This window comes from Chiloscyllium punctatum, chromosome 4 (genome assembly GCF_047496795.1).
Source record: "Chiloscyllium punctatum isolate Juve2018m chromosome 4, sChiPun1.3, whole genome shotgun sequence".
Classification (NCBI taxonomy): domain Eukaryota; kingdom Metazoa; phylum Chordata; class Chondrichthyes; order Orectolobiformes; family Hemiscylliidae; genus Chiloscyllium; species Chiloscyllium punctatum.
The window spans coordinates 4,921,878-4,946,216 of record NC_092742.1 but is presented as its reverse complement, the minus strand read 5'-3'; the positions used below and the strand labels follow the sequence as shown (position 1 = coordinate 4,946,216).

The window sequence follows — 24,339 nt, the reverse complement described above, 5'->3', positions numbered from 1 at the left end:
ACGCTCACCTGCTCTCTGCCTACTCTTCCCTTTATTAATGCTCTCTTCATGATTTTTACAGTCTGCAGTCTCCACCTTGCTGCCTACTTGTTTTCTCTTCTGGTTCCCAGTCCCCTGCCACATTAGTTTAAAACCTTCCCAACAGCAGGAGCAAAAACTCCCCCAAGGACATTGGTTCCGGTCTGGTTCAGATGTAGATCGTCCCTTTTGTAATAGTCCCACCTTCCCCAGAACCGGTTCCAATGTCCAACAAATCTGAACCCCTCCCTCCTACACCATCTCTCAAGCCACGTGTTCATCCTGGCTATTTTTTCATTTCTACACTGAATAGAACATGGCACTGGTAGTAATCCTGAGATCACTACCTTTGAGGTCCTCCCCTTTAACTTCTCTCCTAGCTCCCTGTATTCTTCTTTCAGGACCTCATCTCACTTTCTACTTATATTGTTGGTGCCTATATGCACCAAGACAACTGGCTGTTCACCTTCCCCTTTTAGAATGCTCTGCAGCCGATATGTGGGAGGATTTTAAAGAAAGATTAGATTAGATTAGATTAGATTACTTACAGTGTGGAAACAGGCCCTTCGGCCCAACAAGTCCACACCGACCCGCCGAAGCGCACCCACCCATACCCCTTCCCTTGATTAGATTGCAGGACAGACATGTTCTTGTGAAAATGAGGGATAGAAATGGCAAGATTAGGGAACCATGGATGACAGGTGAAATTGTGTGACTACCTAAAAGGAAAAAGGAAACATACATAAGGTCTAGGTGACTGAGAACAGACAAAGCTTTGGAAGAATATCAGGAAAGTAGGACCAATCTGAAATGAGGAAGAAAGAGGGCTAAAAGGGGTTGTGAAATATGTTTAGCAAGCAGGGTTAAGGAAAATCCCAAAGCCTTTTATTCGTATATAAGGAGCAAGAGGGTAACTAGAGAAAGGGTTGGCCCACTCAAGGACAAAGGAGGAAAGTTATGTGTGGAATCAGAGAAAATGGGTGAGACTCTTAATGAGTACTTTGCATTGGTATTCACCGAGGAGAGGAATATAGCAGATGTTGAGGTTAGGGATAGATGTTTGATTACTATAGGTCAAGTCGGCATAAGGAAGGAGGAAATGTTGGATATTCTAAAAGGCATTAAGGTGGACAAGTCCCCAGGTCCAGGTGGGATCTCTCCCAGTTTACTGAGGGAAGTGAGAGGGGAAATAGCTGGTGCCTTAACAGATATCTCTGCAGCATTCTTGAAAACGGGTGAGGTCCCGGAAGACTCGAGAATTGGTAATGTTTTCCCCTTGTTTAAGAAGGATAGCAAGGATAATCCAGGTAATTATAGACCGGTGAGCCTGAAGTCAGTGGTAGGGAAACTGCTGGAGAAGATACTAAGGGATAGGATCCATTTACATTTGGAAGAAAATGGGTTTATCAGAGATAGGCAGCATGGTATTGTGCAGGGAAGGTTATGTCTTATCAACTTAATAGAATTCTTTGAGGAAGTGACAAAGTTGATTGATGAGGAAAGGGCTGTAGATGTCATGTACATGGACTTCAGTATGCCATTTGATACGATTCCACATGGTTGGCTGATGGAGAAAGTGAAGACGCATAAGGTCCAGGATGTACTAGATAGGTGGATAGAGAACTGGTTGGGAAGCAGGAGATAGAGTAGTAGTGGAAGGGAGTTTCTCAAAATGGAGGACCATGACCAGTGGTATTCCACAGGGATCCGTGCTGGGACCACTGCTGTTTGTGATATGATATAAATGATCTGGAGGAAGGTATAGGTGGTTTGATTAGCAAGTTTGCAGACGACACTAAGATTGGAGGAGCAGCAAATAGTTAAAAGGACTGTCATAGAATGCAGCAGAATATAGATCAATTGGAGAGTTTGGTGGAGAAATGGCAAATGGAGTTCAATCCAGGCAAATGCAAGGCAACGCGTTTTGGAAGATCCAATTCTAGAGCGAACTATACAGTAAATGGAAAAATCCTGAGAAAAATTGATGTCCAGAAAGATCTGGTCCATTGTACCCTGAATTTTGCAATGCAGGTTGATAGAGTGGTCAAGATGGTGTACAGCATGCTTTCCTTCATTGGACGAGGTATTGGACAAGAGCTGGCAAGTCATGTGACAGTTGTATAGGACTTTGGTTCGGCCACATTTGTTTACTGTGTACAGTTCTGGTTGCTACATTACCAGAAGGATGTGGACACTTTGGAGAGGGTGCAGAGGAGGTTCACCAGGATGTTGCCTGGCATGGAGGGTGGTAACTATGAAGAGAGGTTGAGTAGATTAGGATTATTTTCATTAGAAAGATGGAGGTTGAGGGGATTGAGGTCTAGACAGAGTGGACAGCAAGAAGCCTTTTCCCAGAATGTGGGACTCAATTGCTAGGGATCACAAGTTCAGGCGAGAGGGGAAAGGTTTAAGGGACATAGGCATGGAAAGTTCTTAACACAGAGGGTGGTGGGTACCTGGAATGCACTGCCAGCAGACGTGGTAGAAGTGGGCACAATAGCATCATTTAAGATATATCTAGACAGATACATGAATGGGCAGGGAGCAGAGGGATACAAACCCTTAGAAAATAGGCAACAGGTTTAGATAGAGGATCTGGATTGACGCAGGCTTGGAAGGCCAAAAGGCCTGTTCCTGTGCTGTAATTTCTTTGTTCTTTATTGTTTGTCCAACCAAACTGACCACCGCATTATAGGAAGGATGTGGAAGCTTTGGATAGGGTTCAGAGGAGATTTACCAGGATGTTGCCTGGTATGGAAAGAAGGTCTTATGAGAAAAAGCTGAGGGACTTGAGGCTATTTTCATTAGAGAGAAGGCTGAGAGGTGACTTAATTAAGATATATAAGATAATCAGAGGGTTAGAAAGGGTGAACAGTTGCAGCCCTTTTCCTTGGATGGTGATGGCTAGCATGAAGGGACATAGCTTTAAATTGAGGGGTGATAGATATAAGACAGATGTCAGAGGTAGTTTCTTTACTCAGAGAGTAGTAGGGGTGTGGAACGCACTGTCTGCAACAGTAGTGGATTAGCCAACTTTAAGGGTATTTAAATGATTATTGGATAGGTATATGGATGAAAATAAAATAGCGTAGGTTAGGTGGGCTTCGATTGGTTTCACAGATCAGCTTCAACATTGAGGGCCAAAGGGCCTGTACTGCGCTGTAATGTTCTATGTTCTATATGTTCTAAACTAGATCACTTGCTGAAAATGTGAAGCATTCACCCTGATGGATTTGCATTTTCCCTAACCCAGAGCTGCTGGAGTTCAACCAGTGACCAGGTTAAGACCAGCACAAACCAGAATTGAAACTTGCTTGTTTCTTGATTTTATGGCTAGGCTATATACCAAGTGTTAAATCATTAATTAGAGAATTCCTAAAGAAGATAAGACTGTCCAGAGTTTAAAAAAAAGTCATGAGAGTAGGTAGCAAGAAATAACTCTTTTAATGAGGACATAATGTTGTCAACTGGAATGAATGGAGTAGCTGTGATGGGAATAGGAACAATTGCCTCTTCCAGGAGTGATGCTGTTATGTCTAAGACACTAAATCATAACAACACTTAATTTTTCTGACTCTACAAGTGATGCTGTGACCTCCTGTTCCAACAAATCCAATGATAAAACATCAATTCATCAAAAAGCACTTGTGATTTAACCAGGCAGAATATAACTAAATGAATCATAGAATTTTACAGTACAGAAAGAGGCTACTTAGCCGAACATGTTTAAAGCAGGTCTTGAAAGAGTTATCCAGCCCTTTCTGCAGATACCTCACAATTCATTACTTTTAAATATATATCCTGCTCTCTTTTGAACCCTCCTATAGTAAGAACAATCTCCTGACTCCCAAAGCCTGTCCAGCATCTACAAGGCACAATTCAGGAATGTGATGGGATACTCCCCACTGGCCTGGATGAGTGCACCTTCAGTAACACTCAAGGAGCTTGACAACATCCAGGACAAAGCAGCCTATTTGATTGGCTCCATATCCATAAGCATCCATTCCCTCCACCACTGACGCTCCGTTGTAGCCGTGTGTACCATCTACAAGATGCACTGCTGAAATTCACCAAAGATCCTCAGACAGCATCTTACAAACCCACAACCATTTCCACCGAGAAGGACAAGGGCAGCAGATACATAGGAACACCATCCCCTGAATGAATGGATGAATCAATGATTTGTCACATGTACCTTGAAGTACAGCGCAGTGTGTTGTCGCCACAATCCGGCACTGTTTTGAATTACAAAAAAGCTATAAAGGAATTACTTAAATAAGAGTTCATCTTCTGTTCAAAGTGGGATCGCAAGCACTGCTTCAGGGTTTCTGCAAGGTCTTGAGAAGGTGTTCTGGTCCTCGAGGAGACCCACTCTGGGAACAGCAACGATGACATGAATATGCCAGGAGACTCCGACTCTGCTGCCCCTGTCACCTCACTGCCTCCTCAAGAGTCCAGGCTCGGGGCCTAGCACTGCCAGGTGTCCAGGTGTAGTGATTGTAATGAGGTCAGCCAGGTGGACGTCATAGAGTATGAGATCCCTGATTGGGGCTATTAATCTGGTCCAATCAGGGAGCCTTGGCTGACAGATACAATAGGTGTGTCAGACATCCTTATCATTCTGAGAGCTGGCTCTGAGGGAGCTGGATCAGTTTCAAGGACTTCCTACATGTAAATAAAGGGTTACTTGGTGACAGGATATCGTGGAAATGAGAGAAAAGCATGTTTCCAAAGAAATTTGCTCACAACAGATGTCTTTGAGTTGGGGTAAACATTTCTGGCATCATGGCATTGTTTGAGAAGCTTGACTCGTTTGAACCTGCCTTTGAAGATTGGGCCCAGTATGTGGAAAGAATGCATTATTTCTTTCTGGGCAAATGACATTGAGGCAGAAGAAAAGCAATGAGTAATTCTCTTGACAACTTGTGGACCCGCAGCATTTTTGGTTATTAGGAGCCTAACTTCTCCTGAGGTAACAGATATAAAAACCTTTCAAGAGTTGACAGATTTAGTAATGACTTCAAGCCTCCTTTAATTCTGAGATGTTATTGGTTTTACATGGCAATTCAAGAACCAGGGGAATCCATATGGGAATTTTTGACTAAGTTAAGATGACTGGCAGAGGCATGTGACTTTGGTTTAACCCTTAATGAGATGCTGTGAGACTATTTGGTATGTGGGATTAATAATGTAACTATGCAAAAGTGCCTACTAGCTGAAGCCCAACTGGACTTCAAACACTCACTATAACTGGCTTTATCATTAGAAAATGCAGCAAGTGGAGCATCTGGGTTACAGGGTATTCCAATCAAAATGGACATGTTCGCCAGTTAGACTGAGCTTGGGAACATCACTTGAGTTCAGGCAATTGCGCAGCCTCAAGGACATATCCTGAACAGAGGGACTCTAGGTCAGCCCACAGCAAAACCCCAAAACAAATCCAAGCCTCGGCTAAACTTTACTTCAGGATCCAGCCAACAATCCGTGATAGTTGATGCCGAAATGTGGGCTCGAGACAGCAAGAGTCCCACTAAGCCTGAATTGAGTAAGAGGACTCATAGGCCGGTATCCAGGAGAGTGCACACCCTGGAAACCCCACCCACATCTGGTTTGGAATAGTTTAAATTGCTTGGTAACATCCAAATCAGAACCAATCAAAATAAATATCTGTTTAAACGGTTACTCAGTTCTAATGGAGATAGTACAGGTACAGCCATTGCAGTGATCAAAGAACCAGACTCGAACAAAATGCGTTCTGGACTCCAACCCTTAGGGTTGCACAAGTCCTCGGCCAGACTGGGAATCTGCTATTGCCGTCACTACAGGAACCCTGTTTGGGCACATTGTTTGCTCACTGACCAGACTGACTCCAGCACCGCTAGCTGGCCTGGAGGTCACTCAGGCAGTGTGAAGTCCTGGATTTGCTCCCTTGTTAAAGTGGAACTCCTCCCACCGTGGGAACTCGCTCAAACCGCGTCACAACTCAGCCTGCACTCAGCCTGTCATATGATCGAGCACCAGCTGCAACCCTCCTGACCTCAAGGGGCTAGCTTCCTGCCACTTGAAACTCCCCAACACTGACCCATCATAGACATAAGGCAGTGCGATCGTGAGAGGACATCTGCGAGGAGTTGGGGTGACAGGGGCCAGACTGGCCTAAGTAATGACCGCCCAGCCCGCACACGGCTGTGGTGGATTGGGGACCTCAAGAACAGTTAGCCCCGCCAGCCCTTCCTTGCAACGCAGCTTTCCCACAAGCCACCAACCACCAATCAATGCCAGGCACCCTGACCGAAAGCCCAATCCCTTGTTAACCCTCCGGACAGTTTCTTCGGACACATCCTGTACTGAGCCCGAGAATCGACGGGCAGTAACACACAAGTTTTTAAACCATTTCCGACAGCCCGCAAATGCATAGAGACCCTGGTGGGAATGTGCAAGTGACATGCTGAAGGGAATGGTGGCGGAGAGAGCATAATCAGTTATCCGAACAAAATACTGCCCACCCGTCTCGCTCGGATAATCGAGGCTGTTCTGTATTAGCTCATAAGGTGGCCTACGGCGAGGAACACCCAATAGCATATGCATCCAAGACTTTGGCTAAGGCAGAGCATAAATACACCCAGACAGAGAAGAAAGGTTTGGCAATCATTTTTGGAGTCAGGAACATCCACCAAAACTAAGTTTGTAATAGTAACGGACCACAAACCCCTGCTAGGACGACTAATAAGGACAAGGCAGTATCACTCGTAGCTTCAGGCCACATTTGGCAGTGGTTCTTATAAGTGCATATAATTACAAGTTGGAACATGATCCAGGAGGCTAAGTAACAAACGTGAATGCATTGAGCTACCTCCCGCGGGCAGGTATACCACTGGTGGTACGGCCACTGCAAAAGTCCATAATGGTTTTAAATTTTCTGGACGTACTTTCAGCCACAGATAGCCGGCCATCATTCACCAGCAGGAAACTTTTCCTAAACTTGATTGGTATTTGACATATAAACTCAACTGCATGCCATCCATCAGCCAATGGCCTGGCAGCAAGAGCAGTCCAAACTTTGAAAGCAGGCTTAAAGAAATAGCCTACAGCTTCATTAGGTTCCAATCTGTCCCAGTTCCTATTTGATATTATAGAACTATGCCTAAGCAATGACCGCCCAGCCCGCACACGGCTGCGGTGGATTGGGGACCTCAAGAACAGTTAGCCCCGCCAGCCCTACAGGGATAGCTCCAGCAGAGTTGTTAATGAGTAGAAGACTCTGCACCAGGTTAAATCTGTTGTTCCTGTTCCTGGAGGGGGTGAGGGGTGGGTGGGGGGTGGGGGTGGGGATGGTTGGAGGTTTGGGGAAGAAGGTGAAACTTTATCAGGAACACTAATGCCAGATACAAGACTCTGCTAAGCAAGAGAGACAGTTTACTTCAGGGGATGAAGTTTAGTGTAGGAACCATGGGAATGACTCTGCACGGATATGAGGTGTGTTGGCCCTGAACAAGTACATGGACCATAAAAAAGCCGCAAACTTGCAAACGGTGCAGGAGCAAAATGTGCCGAGCTCCTTGACAGTCTTTCCGACTGTTCTGGAACCCAGGCTCTCTCTCTCTCTCTCTCTTTCTCTCTTCATCAGGTGTTAAAGATACTTTGAATCTGAGATAGATATGGCGGATGTGGCCATCTTGAAAAGAATAAATTTCTTCCAAGACGCTCCAAGCACAAGAGGCAAGCTCCTGTGCATTACACATGGCTCGTATCAGAGACAGAATTAGGGGAACCTGATCTGGTGCTAAAACGCCCCAGGAGGGCCAACATAAAACAGAACTGGCCTACGTCCTCAGACTGAGAGGGGAGGGATGTACTGATTGTAACAAGATCAGCCAGGTGGACCACATGAATATGACTTCCAATCAGGCAGCCCTGGATATAGAACACAGAACAGTACAGCATAGAACAGGCTCTTCAGCTCACGAATTTGTGCTGCGCATTTGTCTTAATCTAAGATCAACCTAACCTACACACCCCTCAACTTACTGCTGTCCATGTGTTTGTCCAGCAGCCGCTTAAATATCCCTGATGTCTCTGACTCTACCACCACTACTGGCACTGCATTCCACATACCCACCAGTCTTTCCGTAAAGAACCTACTTCTGGCATCTCCCCTATACCTTCCTCCAATCACCTTAAAATTATGACCCTCGTAACAGCCATTTCTGCCCTGGGAAATGTCTCTGGCTGTCTACTCTATCTATGTCTCTCATTACCTTGTACATCTCTATCAAGTCACCTCTCTTCCTTCTTCTCTTCAGTGTGAAAAGCCCTAGGTCGCTCAGCCTCTCTTCATAAGACAAGCCCTCCAATCCAGGCAGCATCCCGGTAAATCTCCTCTGCACCCTCTCCAAAGCATCTACATCCTTCCGATAATGAGGTGACTAGAAATGGACACAATATTCCAAGTGTGGTCTAACCAGGGTTTTATAGAGCTGCAGCAAAACCTCGCAGCTCTTAAGTTAAATCCCCTGTTAATGAAAGCCAAAACACCAAACGCCTTCTTAATAACCCTATCAACATGGGTTGTACCTTTGAGGGATTTATGTATGTGGACCCCAAGACTCTGCTATTCCTCCACACTGCCAAGAATCCTATCTTTAACCCTGTCAACCCTGTCATAACCCTTTAACTCCTGTCTAATAGCGGTTTAACCCTGTCAGCAGTCAAATTCGACCTTCCGAAATGAATCACTTTGCATTTATCCAGGTTGAACTCCACCTGCTACTTCTGAGCCCAACTCTGCATCCTGTCTATACCTTATTGTAGCCTGCAACAGCCCTTGAAACTATCCACAATACAACCCACCTTTGTGTCATCGGCAAATTTACTAACCCACCCTTCCACTTTTTCATCCAAGTCATTTATAAAAACTACAAAGGGCAGATTCCAGCGGGACACCACTGGTCACCAACCTCCAAGTGAAATACTTTCCATCCACCACCAGTGGCTGTCTTCTTTTAGCCAACTAATCCTGTATCCAGGCAGCCAAATTTCCCTGTATTCCATACCTCCTAACTTTCTGAATGAGCCTACTGTGGGGAGCCTTATCAATGCCTTACCGAAATCCATATACAGCACATCCACTGCTCAGCCTTTGTCAACTTGTCTCGTCACATTCTCAAATATCTCAATAAAGTTTGTGAGATACGATCTGCCCCTCACAAGGCCATGCTGACTATCCTTAATCAAACTATGCTTTTCCAAATAGTCATAAATCCTATCTCTCAGAATCCTTTCCAGTACCTTGCTTACCACAGACATAAGACTGGCCGATCTATAAATTCCCAGGGTTTGCCCGATTCCCTTTCTTGAACAGAGGAACAACATTCGCCTCCCTCCAATCATCCAGTACTACTCCCCTGGAGAGTGACGATGCAAAGATCATCACCAGAAGCACAGCAATCTCATCCCTCACTTGACATAGTAACATTGGATATATCTGGTCCAGCCCTGGGGAATTATCTATCTTGATGCTTCCCAGAATATCCAGCTTTCCACTTTCTTAACATCAATCTGTTCACCTGGTGCACAGTATTCTCACTATCAACAAGGTCCCTCTCTCTCTAGTGAATACTGAAACAAAAATCTCAATTAGGGCCTCCCCTACCTCTTCAGACTTCAAACACAAGTTCCCTCCACTATCCCTGATCTACCCTCTTTCTGATAATTCTTAATCTTCACGCCTTTCGGTTTTCCGTAATCCTTCCCAGCGAAGCATTTTTGTGCCCCCTCCTAGATCTCCTCAGTCCATTTTTGAATTCTTTCCCAGTTACCCTGTAATCATCTAAAGCCATGCCAAATCTTTGCTTCCTCAATGTTAAATAAGCTTCCTTCTTCCTCTTGACGAAGAGCTCCTCTGCTCTTGCCATCCGAGGCTCCTTCACCTGACCATTCCTTGCCTGTCTCAGTGGGACAAAGTTATCCAACACTCGTAACAAGTGCTCCTCAAATAGCCTTCACATTTCTGTTGCGCATTTCCCATAGAACAACTGATCCCAATTTATATTCCACAGCTCCTGTCTAATAGCAGTTTAATTTCCCCTCCTCCACATAAATACCTTCCCATACTGTCTGTTCCTATCCCTCTCCATGGCTATGGTAAAGGTGAGGCAGTTGTGATCACTGTCACCGAAATGTTCTCCCACCGCGAGACTGACACCTATCCTGGCTCGTTGCCTTGCACCAAATCCAATATGGCCTCCCCCCAGTTGGCCTATCTACATATTGAGTAAGGAATCCTTCCTGAACACACCTGACAAAATCAGCTCCATCCAGACCATCTGCACTAAGGAGGTTCCAATCAATATTGGGGAAGTTGAAGTCACCCACAACAACAATTCTGTTACATCTGCACCTTTTCAAGATCCGCTGTCCAATCTGTTCTCCCATCTCTCTGCTGCTATTGGGGGCTCTATAGAAAACACCCAATAAAGTGACTGTTCCTTTCCTGTTACTGACTTCCACCCATACTGACTTAGTAGACAAACAAGTATACCATTTTGGATACTGTTGGGGGCACAACTCACCAGGGGTACCCATGGGGTACAGGTCTCTGGCACAGAGTCTGTCCCTGTTGCTCAGAAGGGAAGGGAGGAGAGCATTCATCATTGGGGGTTCCATAGTTAGGGAGACAGATAGGAAGTTCTGTGAGAACAAGAGGGACTCACAGTTGGTGTGTTGCCACCCAGGTGCCAGGGTTCACAATGTCTCGGATCGTGTTTTCAAGATCCTTGAGGGGGAGGGGGAGCAGACCCAAGTCATGGTCCACTAATGACATAGGTGGGAAAAGGGATGGGGATTTAAGGCAGAAATTCAGGGAGTAGAGTGGAAGCTTAGAGCTAGAACAAACAGAGTTGTTATCTCTGGATTGTTGCCCGTGCTATGTGCTAGCGAGGCGAGAAATAGGGAGACAGAGGAGTTGAACATGTGGCTACAGGAATGGTGCGGGAGGGACAGTTTTGGATTCCTGGATAATTGGGGCTCATTCTGGGGTGGGTGGGACCTCTACAAACAGGATGGCCTTCGCCTGAACCAGAGGGGTACCAATATCCTGGGAGGAAATTTGCTATTGCTATTTGGGAGGGTTTAAACTAATTCAGCAGGGGGATGGGAACCTGAAGTGTAGTTCCAGTGTCCAGGAGGTTGAGAGTACTAAGTTGGAATTGAGGTTTCAAGGTCGTAAGAGTACACTGGCAAGCAGGAAGGTGGTTTGAAGTGTGTCTACTTCAACGCCAGGAGCATCTGGAATAAGGTCGGTAAACTTGCAGCATGGGTTGGTACCTGGGACTCCGCTGTTGTGGCCATTTCGGAGACATGGACAGAGCAGGGACAGGAATGGTTGTTGCAGGTTCTGGGATTTAGATGTTTCAGTAAGAACAGAGAAGGTGATAAAAGAGGGGGAGGTGTGGCACTGTTCGTCAAGACAGTATTATGGTGCAGAAAGGACGTTTGAGGACCTGTCTACTGAGGTATATGGGCTGAGATTAGAAACAGGAAAGGAGAGGTCACTCTGTTGGGAGTTTTCTGTAAGCCTCCGAATAGTTCCACAGATATTGAGGAAAGAATAGCAAAGATAATTTTGGATGGGTGCGAGTATAACAGGGTAATTATTATGGGGGACTTTAACTTTCCAAATATTGATTGGAAATACTATAGATTGAGTACTTTAAATGGGTCAGAGTTTGTCCAATGTGTGCAGGATGTAGACAAGCCAACAAGGGGAGAGGCCACATTAGACTTGGTAATGGGTAATGAACCCGGCTAGGTGTTCAGTTTGGAGGTAGGTGAGCACTTTGGTGATAGTGACCACAATTCAGTTATATTTACTTTAGCGATGGAAAGGGATAGGTATGTATAACAGGGCAAGAGTTATAGCTGGGGTAAAGGCAATTACGATGTGATTAGGCATAGGATGGGAAAGGAAACTGCAGGGAATGGGCACACTGAAATGTGGAGTTATTCAAGGAACAGGTACTGTGGTTCCTTGATAAGAATGTACCAATCAGGCAAGGAGGAAGTTGTCGAGCAAGGGATCTGTGGTTTACAAAAGACATCAAATCTCTTGTCAGGAGGAAGAAGAAGTATATGTTAGGATGAGACGTGAAGGCTCAGTTAGGACGCTCAAGAGTTACAAGTTAGCCAGGAAAGACCTAAAGATTAGAGAGCTAAGAAGAGCCAGGAGGGGACATGAGAAGTCATTGGCAGATAGGATCAAGGAAACCCTAAAGGTTTCTATAAGTACATCAGGAATAAAAGAATGACTAGAGAAAGATTAGGACCAATCAAGGATAGCAGTGGGAAGTCTTGTGTGGAGTCCAAGGAAATAGGGGAAGAGCTCAATGAATATTTTACGTCAGTAGTCACACTGGAAAAAGACAACGTTGTCGAGGACAATACAGAGATACAGACTACTAGACTAGATGGGATTGAGGTTCACAAGGAGGAGGTGTTAGCAATTCTGGAAAGTGTGAAAAGAGATGGGACTTATCCTAGGAATCTCTGGGAAGCCAGGGAGAAGATTGCAGAGCCTTTGGCTTTGACCTTTATGTTGTCATTGTCTACAGGAATAGTGCCTGAAGACAGGAGGATAGCAAATGTTGTCCTCTTGTTCAAGAAGGGGAGTAGAGACAACCTTGGAAATTATAGACCAGTGAGCCTTACTTCGGTTGTGGGTAAAGGGTTGGAAAAGGTGTTAAGAGATAGGACTTATAATCATCTAGACAGGAATAAGTTGACTAGGGATACTCTGCAAGGTTTTGTGAAGGGTAGATTGTGCCTCACAAACCTCATTGAGTCCTTTGAGAAGGTGACCATACAGGTGGGTGAGGGTAAAGCGGTTGATGTGGTGTATATGGATTTCAGTAAGGGATTTGATAAGGTGCCCAATAGGCTATTGCACAAAATACGGAAGCATGGGATTGAGGGTGATTTCGCGGTTTGGATCAGACATTGGCTAGCTGAAAAAAGAGAGAGGGTGGTGCATGATGTGAAATGCTCATCCTGGAGTTCAGTTACTAGAGTTGAGAGTGTGTTGCTGGAAAAGCACAGCAGGTCAGGCAGCATTTGAGGAGCAGGAAAATCGACATTTCGGGCCAGAGCCCTTCATCAGGAACAAGGCTGGGAGCCTTGGGGGTGGACAGATAAATGGGAGGGGGTGGGGCTAGGGAGAAGGTAGTTAAGAGTGCAATAGGTGGATGGGGGTAGGGGTAAAGGGGGAAAGGAGGGTGGAGCGGATAGGTGAGAAGTAAGATTGACAGGTGGGACAGGTCATGAGGGCAGCGCTGAGTGGAAGGTTGGAACTAGAGTAAGGTGGGGGGAGGGGAAATGAGGAAACTGGTGAAATCCACATTGATTCCACAGGGTTGGAGTGTCCTGATGCGGAAGATGGTGTTCTTCCTCCAGGTATCAGGTGGTGAGGGAGTAGCGATGGAGGAGGCCCAGTACCTGCATGTCCACGGCAGAGTGGGAGGGGGAATATACTCTCAACTCTGCTCTCCAGCATCTGCAGACCTCACTGTCTCCTAGTCTTTCAGTTACTAGTAGTGTGCTGCAAAGATCTGGTTTGGGGCTACTGCTGTTTGTCATTTTAATAAATGACCTAGAGGAGGGCATAGAAGGATGGGTTGGTAAATTTGTGGATGACACTGAGGTCAGTAGAGTTGTGGATGGTGCAGGTTACAGAGGGACATAGCTAAGCTGCAGAGCTGGGCTGAGAGGTGGCAATTGGAGTTTAATGTGGAAAAGTGTGAGGTGATTCACTTTGGAAGGAGCAAGAGGAATAAAGAGTACTGGGCTAATGGTAAGATTCTTGGTAGTGTAGATGAGCAGAGATCTTGGTGTCCATGTACATAGATCACTGTAAGTTGCTATCCAGGTTGAAAGTGTTAAGAGGCATACGGTGTATCAGCTTTTATTGGCAGAGGAATTGAGTTTTGGAACCATGAGGTCATGCTGCAACTGTACAAAACTCTGGTGCAGCCGCACATGGAGTATTGTGTACGGTTCTGGTTACCACATTATAGGAAGGATGCGGGAACTTTGGAAAGGATGCAGTGGAGATTTACTAGGATGTTGCCTGGTATGGAGGGAAGGTCTTATGAAGGAAGGCTGAGGGACTTGAGGCTGTTTTTGTTAGAGAGAAGAAGGTTGAGAGGTGACTTAATTGAGACATATAAGATTATCAGAGGGTTAGATAGGGTGGACATGGAGAGCCTTTTTCCTTGGATGGTGATGGCTAGCACAAGGGGACATAGCTTTAAATTGAGGGGGTGATAGATTTAGGATGGATGTCAAAGGTAGTTTCTTTACTCAGAGAGTAGTAGGGGCATGGAACACCCTGCCTGCAACAGTTGTAGACTTGCCAACTTTAAGGTCATTTAAATGGTCATTGGATAAACATATGGATGATAATGGAATAGTGTAGGTTAGATAAGCTTCAGATTGGTTCCAAGGGTCAGTATAACATCGAGGTTCGAAGGGCCTGGACTGCACTGTAATGTTCTAAACCCTCCTCAACAACCTCCTTTTCTGCAGCTGAGATACACTCTCTAATTAACAATGCTAGCCTCCCATCTCTTTTACTCCCTCCCTGTTTTTCTTTTAAATGTCTAAACACTGGCACATCCAACAACCATTCCTGCCCCTGTGAAATCCATGTCTCCATTATGGCCACAACATCATAGTTCCAAATACTGATCCTTGCTCTAAGTTCATCACTGTTACTTTTGACACTCCTTGTATTGAAACAGACAGACTTTAACCATGTATCCTTCCTGCCAGACTCTCTGCATTCTATTTCTGCCTGTTGACAACTGTCCTCTCCTCAGATTTGTAGCTCAGGTTCCCATCCCCTACCAAACTAGTCTGAACCCTCCCAAAGTGCTCTAGCAAACCTCCTGCCCAGGACATTGGTGCCCCTCAGTTTAAGTGTAACATGTTCTTCATGTACAGATCCCAACTTCTCTAGAAGGTACCTCAATGACCTACATATCTGAAGCCCTCCCTCCTACACCAGCTCTGTAGCCACGTGCTTAGCTGCACTCATTCCCTGTTCCTTGCCTCACGAGCACATGGCACTAGAAGTAATCCTGAGATTAGTACTCTACTCGTCCTGCTTTTTCCGCTCCCATCCTAACTCCATGTAATCACTTTTTTAGATTCTCATCCACCATCCTAGCTATGTCACTGGTTCCAATGTGCACCATGACATTTGGCTGCTCACCCTCCCCCTTCAGAATCTGGTAGACTTGATCAGAGACTTCAAAGACAACCTCGTTGAAATGGGGACAGTTAGGGAGAGAACCGGGGGGTGCCAGGAGTGTAAATTCATCCTTTAAAAACTTATCTCCTGGGATCAGCGGCCTCCATTTTGCAGCAGCATGTGTGTCAGACATTCTGTTCACTTTGAGAGCTGGATCAATTTCAAGGACTCTCCACATGTAAATATAGGGTGATTTGATTATGGGATACTGGCCTCTGTGGAATTATCTCACCAGGCCTCTCTTACCTCCCTATTACCTGCCACCTATTTTCTAAGGATCTGTATCCCTTTGCTCCCTGCCCATTCATGTATCTGTCTAGATACATCTTAACTGATGCTATCATTCTTACCCCTACCTCCTCCACTGACAAAGCATTCCAGGCCCCAACCACCCTCTGTGTAAAGAACTTTCCATGCATATCTCCCCTAAACCTTTCCCCTCTCACTTTGAACTCGTGACCCCTAGTAATTGAATTCCCCCATTCTGGGAAAAAACTTCTTGCTATCCCCCCTGTCTCTTCCTCTCAAAGTTAAAAATCACACAACTCTAGGTTTATAGTCAAACAAGGTTATGTGGAAGCACTAGCTTTCGGACCACTGTTCCTTCATCAGGTGGCTGTGGAGCATAAGGTCATAAGACACTGTGGCACAGTGGTTAGCACTGCTGCCTCACAGCGTCAGAAGACCTGGGTTCAATTCCTGCCTCAGTCTGTGTGGAGTTTGCACATTCTCCCCGTGCCTGCATGGGTTTCCTCCCACAGTCCAACAAAATGTGCAGGTCATGGGAAATTGCCTGTAGTGTTAGGTGAGGGGGTAAATGCAGGGGAATTGGTCTGGGTGGGTTGCTCTTCAGAGGGTCGGTGTGGACTTTTTGGGCCTGTTTCCACAATGTAAGTAATCTAATCTAATAACAAAAATTTAAAGTGTGATGTAACTGAAATCTTATATTGAAAAAGACCTGGATTGTCCATAACCATCTGATGAAGCAGCAGCACTCGAAAAGCTAGTGCTTTCTAATAAACCTGTTGGACTATAACCTGGTGTTGAGTGATTTTTAACTTTGTATTCCCCAGTCCAACATCAGCATCTCCGAATCATGTATACCTCTCATGATTTTGTAGACCTCAATCAGGTCCCCCCTCAATCTCTGTCTTTCTAATGAAAATAATCCTAACCTCTCTTTATTGCTAGCGCCCTCCATACCAGGCAACATCCTGGTGAACCTCCTCTGCACCCTCTCCTAAGCATCCACATCCTTTTGGTAATGTGGCGACCAGAACTGTACGTAGTATTCTAAATGTGGCTGAACCAAAGTCCTCTACAACTGTAACATGACCTGCCAGCTCTTGTACTCAATACCCCATTCAATGAAGGAAAGCATGCCATATGCCTTCTTGACCACTCTCTCGACCTGCATTGTCAAAGTCAGGGAACAATGGACCTGAACACCTAGATCTCACTGTAGGTCAATTTTCCTCAGGAGTTTTCCATTTACTGTATAGTTCGCTCTTGAATTGCATCTTCCAAAATGCATCACCTCGCATTTGCCTGGATTAAACTCCATCTGCCATTTCTCTGCCCATCTCTCCAATCTATCCATATTCTGCTGTATTCTCTGATAGTCCCCTTCACTATCTGCTACTCCACCAATCTTGGTGTCATCTGCAAACTTGCTAATCAAGCAACTGATACTTACCCCCAAATCATTTACATATATCACAAACAAAAGAGGTCCCAGCATGGATTCCTGTGGAACACCACTGGTCACAGGTTTCCAATTTGAGAAATTCCCTTCCAATGCTACTCTGTCTCCTTCTGCCCAGCAGTTTTCTATCCATTGAGCTAGAACACCGTGGACCCCATGCGACTTCACCTTCTTCATCGGCTTACCATGGGGAACCTTATCAAACGCCTTACTAAAGTCCATGTATATGACATCTACAGCCCTTCCCCCAGCAATCAATGTTGTCACTTCCTGAAAGAATTCTATTAGGTTTGTAAGACATGACCTTCCCCACACAAAACCATGCTGTCCATTACTTTCACCACACTTCAGCATACACAGAGGAAAACCATCATGTTTTCTGCTTTACTTACAAGCCTTTTTAAATGGTGATGTCACTTCAATAATTTCTTGAACCTTTAGGGCTTCAACAGGAGTTCTGCCACTCCTCCACAGTTTAGGCCAGGCACTTTTTGTATGGAAGAAATAATGTGGCCTCACAATGCTACTGTGTGCCAGGAGGTTCTTGAGTCTGAGGGACAAAGACAAAGCAGTATCTTTATTTAAGTAAGTACAAAAATCACATAAATGAGAGTTATTCAACAAGTTCAAAATCAAGGGTTTTAACAGAGTAATTTAGAATTTGTGTTGCAGACGTTTCATCCTCTGTCTAGGTGACATCCTCAGTGCTTGGGAGCCTCCTGTGAAGCGCTTCTGTGATCTTTCCTCCAGCATTTGTAGTGGTTTGTCTCTGCCGCTTCCGGTTGTCAGTTCCAGCTGTCCGTTGCAGTGGCTGGTATATTGGGTCCAGGTCGATGTGCTTATTGATTAAATCTGTGGATGAGTGCTATGCCTCTAGGAATTCCGTGGCTGTTCTCTGTTTGGCTTGTCCTATAATAGTAGTGTTGTCCCAGTCGAACTCATGTTGCTTGTCATCTGCGTGTGTGGCTACTAAGGATAGCTGGTCGTGTCGTTTCGTGGCTAGTTGGTGTTCATGGATGCGGATCATTAGCTGTCTTCCTGTTTGTCCTATGTAGTGTTTTGTGCAGTCCTTGCATGGGATTTTGTGCACTACATTGTTTGTACATGCCCGAAACGTCGATTCTCCTGCTCCTTGGATGCTGCCTGACCTGCTGCGCTTTTCCAACAACACATTTTCAGCTCTAATCTCCAGCATCTGCAGTCCTCACTTTCTCCTCCTATTATAGGACAAGCCAAACAGAGAACAGCCAGGGAATTCCTAGAGGCATGGCACTCATCCACAGATTCAATCAATAAGCACATCGACCTGGACCCAATATACTGGCCACTGCAACGGACAGCTGGAACTGACAACTGGAAGCGGCAGATTCAAACCACTACAAATGCTGGAGGAAAGATCACAGAAGTGCTTCACAGGAGGCCCCCAAACACTGAGGATGTCCCCTAGATAGGGGACGAAACGTCTGCAACACAAATTCCCAGCTCGGTGAACAGAACCACAACAACGAGCGCCCGAGCTACAAATCTTCTCACAAACTTTGAAATGTAATTCAGAAGTCACTATTTCCAATGGCAGCAGGACCAATGAAATTACAGATTACTGAGCAAAGGCAGGAGATGAGATGAGAAGAATTTTTAATTCTTTTTAGTGTATTAAGTTTTTATGATCTGGAATGAAAGTACAGAAATTCACACCATTAGCTTCCAAAAGGAATTTGGATAAGTATTTTAAAATGACAAAAATTGCAGGGCTATGGGAAAAATCAAGGGTTTAGTAAGAACTGGATACATTCTACAGAGTCAGCACAAGCCTGACGGGCCAAATAGCCTCCAGCTGAAGATCTCACATCAGATAATGATCAGATATCTAAGGTCAGTCGCAACTCCCGATAATGCAGTGTGACAGTGGGTTCGAATGCATTCATTTCATCCATTCTGCCCTCTCAGGCCCCATGGTCCATGACCTCCAGTTCACCCAGAGTTCTGCTCCCACATCCTCTTCCACTTATCCTTCCCTCACCAAACACATCTCCAGTGGTTCCCAGGGCCCCCGCACCCCGCCCCCCAAAAAAATATGGATTTCCAAACCCTTCTCCCAATCACTTAATTATCTTCTGAATCAAACCGGCTTTGTCCTCCTCCAGGACTGTTCCATCTGCCTCTACAAACATGGCCTCATGGAGGTCCACCCTCCCTCCATTCTTGTACAGCTGCTATATGAAGCTCACCCTGTACCCTGGGTCTCTTTCCTCAAACTCTTCCCCATTATTTTGGCTGCATTGTCCAGTACATATCAGTGTATGAATTATGAAATGCTTTGGCCACAGATGTTCTGAATAGATAATTCATAATAATGTATTTGCTCATGTCCACACAGCTTGTTGTCACTGAAGTACTAATCTCAGTCTATGAGGTGTCGCAAAGCCATGGCCAGAATGATGCAAAAGGAAGATAAAAGATATTGTATGGAATGACTCTAGTTAGCTTTATAGCATCTTCAAAGTGCCCAGTTCAGGAAGGAATAGCGTAAATCAACCTGATTGAAGATAAAAAATTAGCTGCAGGCTCCTCTCCAAACCATGCACCATCCAAATTTGGAAATATACTGACCATTCTTACACTGTTGCTGGGTGGACGTCCTAGAACTCGCTCCCAGCAGTACTATGGGTGTACCGCTAAACACATTCACTGCAATGACTCAAGAAGGTGATCGCCATTACCTAATGAAGGGCAGTTAGGGCAGGGCAATAATTGCTGGTCTGTAATATAGGATTCCCACTCTGATGTAAGCAGGGGACTGACCTTGCTGCGGGCACTGCAGTTACAAGACTGTACACAATGCAGGATTCAGCAATGCAGCCATGAATCTGAGAAGAAACAGCTGACAGATGAGATGGTAGACAGCAGAGAAACATCACGTCCACTGAGGCTGCCAGTCGTTTGTTGTCATAAAAACACTTGATTCCCAAATCTGAGAGGTCACCTGAAAGAAAGGAGTTGACATGTTGTTACAAAACAGGCTTTGGATGCTGAAGGCAATTCAATCCATTGGATCTCACCAAGCTAGAACCTAACCCTACGATCTCTTTATTCAACTGTTTTCAACCTAATCCTGTGTAGTGTGCCAGATTTTCGCCTCACCACGCTATGCAGACTTGTGTTGTGCATAAATAGCAGGATACAGTGCAGTAATTTAAAATTTATCTGCCCTTTCTCCACAGATACATTTTTTCGGGGCATTTAATAATCTGTTGCCGATGGAAAGACTATTGATGTTTCCCTGATGTTGTTTTTTTCCCTCAAAAGTTACTGATCATTTCCTGATTGCTGTGTGAACCATGCAGGTTACTGGCCAAAGTGTTCCAGCCAACTACAAAACTGGCAATGTGAAAAATGCAGGACAAATCCAATTCAGACAATTACCGGCTAATCAGTTGTTTAGCAAGTGACATCAAAATTGGAGGTGTGGTGGACAGCCAAAAAAGTTACCTCAGAGCCTTAATGGAACCTTGATCATGTGGGCCAATGTGCCGAGGAGTGGCAGAATAGAGTTTAACATAGATACATGTGAGGTGCTGTATATTAGAAAGGCACTTCAGAGCAGGACTTATACACTTAATGGTAAGGTCCTGGGGAGTGTTGCCGAACAAAGAGACCTTGGAGTGCAGTTCCTTAAAAGTACAAACACAGGTGGACAGGATAGTGAAGAAGGCATTTGGTATGCTTGCTTTTATTGGTCAGTGCATTGAGTATAGGAGTTGGAAAGTCATGTTGCAGCTGTACAGGACATTGGTTAGGCTACTTCTGGAATACTGCATTCAATTCTGGTCTCCCTGCTATAGGAAGGATGTTGTGAAACTTGAAAGGGTTCAGAAAAAATTTACAAGGATGTTGCCGGGGTTGGAGGGTTTGAGCTATAGGGAGAGGCTGAGCCTGATTTCCCTAGAGAGGCCTTAAAATCATGAGGGGCATAGAAAGGATGAATAACCAAAGTCTTTTCCCCAGGATAGTGGAGAATTAGATGAATTTAGGAGATCTGGTTGGCATGGATGAGTTGGACCCTAAGGATCTGTTTCTATGCTGTACATCTCTATGACTCTATCAGCAAAGTGGGTTGTTAACATTACTAAGAAGCACTTGTTCAGCAACAACCTGCTCAATGATGCTCAGTTTGGATTAAGCCACAAACACTCAGCTCCTGACTTCATTATAGCCTTGGCAGATGAGGTTCAATGTAGAGAAGTGTGAGATGATACATTTTAGTTGGAAGAACATTGTAAGACAATATAAAATATGAGGCGCAATTGCTAAGGGGTGGGGTACATGAGGATAGGGATCTGGAGTATATTTGCACAGATCATTGAAGGTGGCAGGACAGGTGGAAAGAGAAATAGGCAAAGCAGACAGTGAGGTAAAAACAATAACTGCAGATGCTGGAAAGCAAATACTGGATTAGTGGTGCTGGAGGAGCACAGCAGATCAGGCAGCATCCAACGAGCAGCAAAATCGACGTTTCGGGCAAAAGCCCTTCATCAGGAAACCAGACAGAAAGCAGACAGTGACCTAAGCTCTATGAATCAGGGCACAGAGTACAAGAGCTGACACTGACATTATATAAGACCTCAACTGGAATATTGTGTGCAGTGTGGGCACCGCATGATAGGAAAGATGTGAATGCATTGGAAGAGTGCAAAAGTGATTAACAAGAATGGTTGCAGGAATGTGTATCTTTAGTGATGAGGATAGACCGAAGAAGTCGGGACTGTTCTCCTTTGAGAAGAGAAGGTTAAGAAGAGATCTGGCACAGGTTTTCAAAATCATCAGTGGACAGGGAGAACATGTACCCATGTGTAAAAGAAACAAAAATGAGAGGGATTGATTTAAAGTGATCTGCAAAAGACATAAGAGTGATGTCAGAAAAAGCTTCCTCACATAGTTAGTATACAGGATGTGGAAAATGCAATGCCTGAAAATGTGGATGAGGCAGTTTCAATTGAGCCATTCACAGATATTGGATCATTACTTAGATAAACGTAATGTACAAGGGTATGTGGAAAAAGTGGTAGATTGGCACCAGGTGTCAATGCGTATTTAACAAGCCGGTGCAGACATAATGGAGCAAATTGCCTCCTTTTGGACCAAAATATTTTGGTGATTCTGTCGTCCAAACAAAGACCAAAAAGCTGAATTCCAGAGGTGAGGTTAGAGTGGAGTGACAGTCTTTGACATCAAGAAAACATTTGATTGAGCATAAAGGAGACTGAGCAAAACTGGAATCAATATGTATCAGGGACAATCCCTCTGCTGGGGTGAAGTCAAACTGACACAAAGGAAGATAGTTGTGCTTGTTGAGGTCAGTCATCTCAGCTCCAGGACATCTCTGCTGGAGTTCCTCAGAGTAGTGTCCTAGGCCCAGCCATCTTCAGTTGCTTCATCAATGACATTCCCCACATCATAAGGTCAGAAGAGGGATGTTGCTGATGATGTTCAGCACCATTTGTGATTCCTTAGATACTAAAGCAATCCATGTTTGAATGCAACAAAACCTGGACAATATCCAAGCATAAGCTGACAAGTGTCAAGTAACATTTGCATCACCTACAAGAGATAACCTAACCATTTTTCCTTGACATTCAATGGCGTTACCATTGCTAAATACCATAGTATCAACATCCTGGGGGTGAGGTTATGATTGACTAGAAACTGATCTGGACCAGTCAAATAAAACTATGGCTACAAGTGCAGATCAGAGACTCTGAATTCTGTGTTGGTTAATTCACCTCCTGTCCACCATCTACAAGGCACAAGTCAACACTGCAAGGGAATACTCCCCACTTACCTGGAAGAGTGCAGCTCCAAAAGAAGCTCGATACCATCCAGGACAAAGCAGTCCATTTGACTGCTCCATCCATCATCCTCAATATTCATTCACCATCAATACACAACAGGAGCAGTGTATCCAATCTGCATGAGGTACTGCCACAACTCTCTAAGGGTCCTTTGGTAGCACCAGCCAAACCCATGACTTCTGTGGAAAGGGGAGCAGATGCAAGGGAATACCAATATCTGCAAGTTCCACTCTAAACCACACATCATACTGATGTGACTATTTCTTCACTGTTTGCAAGCTCAAAATCCTCGATCTCCCTTTCTACCAGCACTGTGGGTGTACACCACCACATGAACTGTAGTGGTTCACCTTTCCAAGCAAATTAAGGAAGGGGAACAAATGCTGGCTTAGCCAGTGATGACCACATCCTGAGAAAGAATAATCAATAGGGAAGTCAATTCATGCATCTTGGGAAAAACCTGGTGCAGAGTTGGAAACCTTAAGACTGTTAAGTTTAAGAGATCTTACCAACTTTAAATGGCATAATGTAATGGTATATGATAGAGTCATAGAGTCATAGAGATGTACAGCATGGAAACAGACCCTTCGGTCTAACCCATCCATGCCAACCAGATATCCCAACCCAATCTAGTCACACCTATCAGCACCCAGCCCATATCCCTCCAAACCTTTCCTATTCATATACCCATCCAAATACCTCTTAAATGATGCAACTGTACCAGTCTCCACCACTTCTTCTGGCAGCCCATTTCATACACGTATCACTCTCTTGTGTGAAAAAGTTACCACTTGGGTCTCTTTTATATCTTTCCCCTCTCATCCTAAGCCTATGCCCTCTAGTTCCAGACACCCCACCCCAGGGAAAAGACCTTGTCTATTTACCCTATCTATGCCCCTCATGATTTTGTAAACCTCTATAAGGTCATCCCTCAGCTTCCGATGCTCCAGGGAAAACAGCCCCAGCCTGTTCAGCCTCTCCCTGAAGCTCAAATCCACCAACCCTGGCAACATCCTTGTAAATCTTTTCTGAACCCTTTCAAGTTTCACAACATCTTTCCGATAGGAAGGAGACCAGAATTGCACACAATATTCTAACAGTGGCCTAACCAATGTCCTGTACAGCTGCAACATGACCTCCCAACTCCTGTACTCAATACTCTCACCAATAAAGGAAAGCATACCAAACACCTTCTTCCCTATCCTATCTACTCCACTTTCAAGGAGCTATGAACCTGCACTCCAAGGTCTCTTTGTTCAGCAACACTCCCTAGGACCTTACCATTAAGTGTATAAGTCCTGCTAAGATTTGCTTTCCCAAAATGCAGCACCTCGCATTTACCTGAATTAAACTCCATCTGCCACTTCTCAGCCCATTGGCCCATCTGGTCAAGATCCTGTTGTAATCTGGGATAACCCTCTTCGCTGTCCACTACACCTCCAATTTTGGTGTTATCTACAAAC

At 44.9% G+C, this 24,339-nt stretch overlaps 1 protein-coding gene across 1 annotated transcript in view; it reads right to left on the bottom strand.

The window, feature by feature from the left end:
* Window positions 1-24,339, bottom strand: part of noxred1 (NADP-dependent oxidoreductase domain containing 1) — a 73,366-nt gene that overhangs the window by 18,309 nt on the left and 30,718 nt on the right. Inside the window, exons 3-4 of the mRNA XM_072567987.1 lie at window positions 19,830-20,010; window positions 17,420-17,577 (exon numbers count right to left, since the gene is read on the bottom strand). Of these exons, the coding sequence (XP_072424088.1) occupies window positions 17,420-17,577; window positions 19,830-20,010 (339 nt within the window). The remainder of the gene's footprint in view (window positions 1-17,419; window positions 17,578-19,829; window positions 20,011-24,339) is intronic.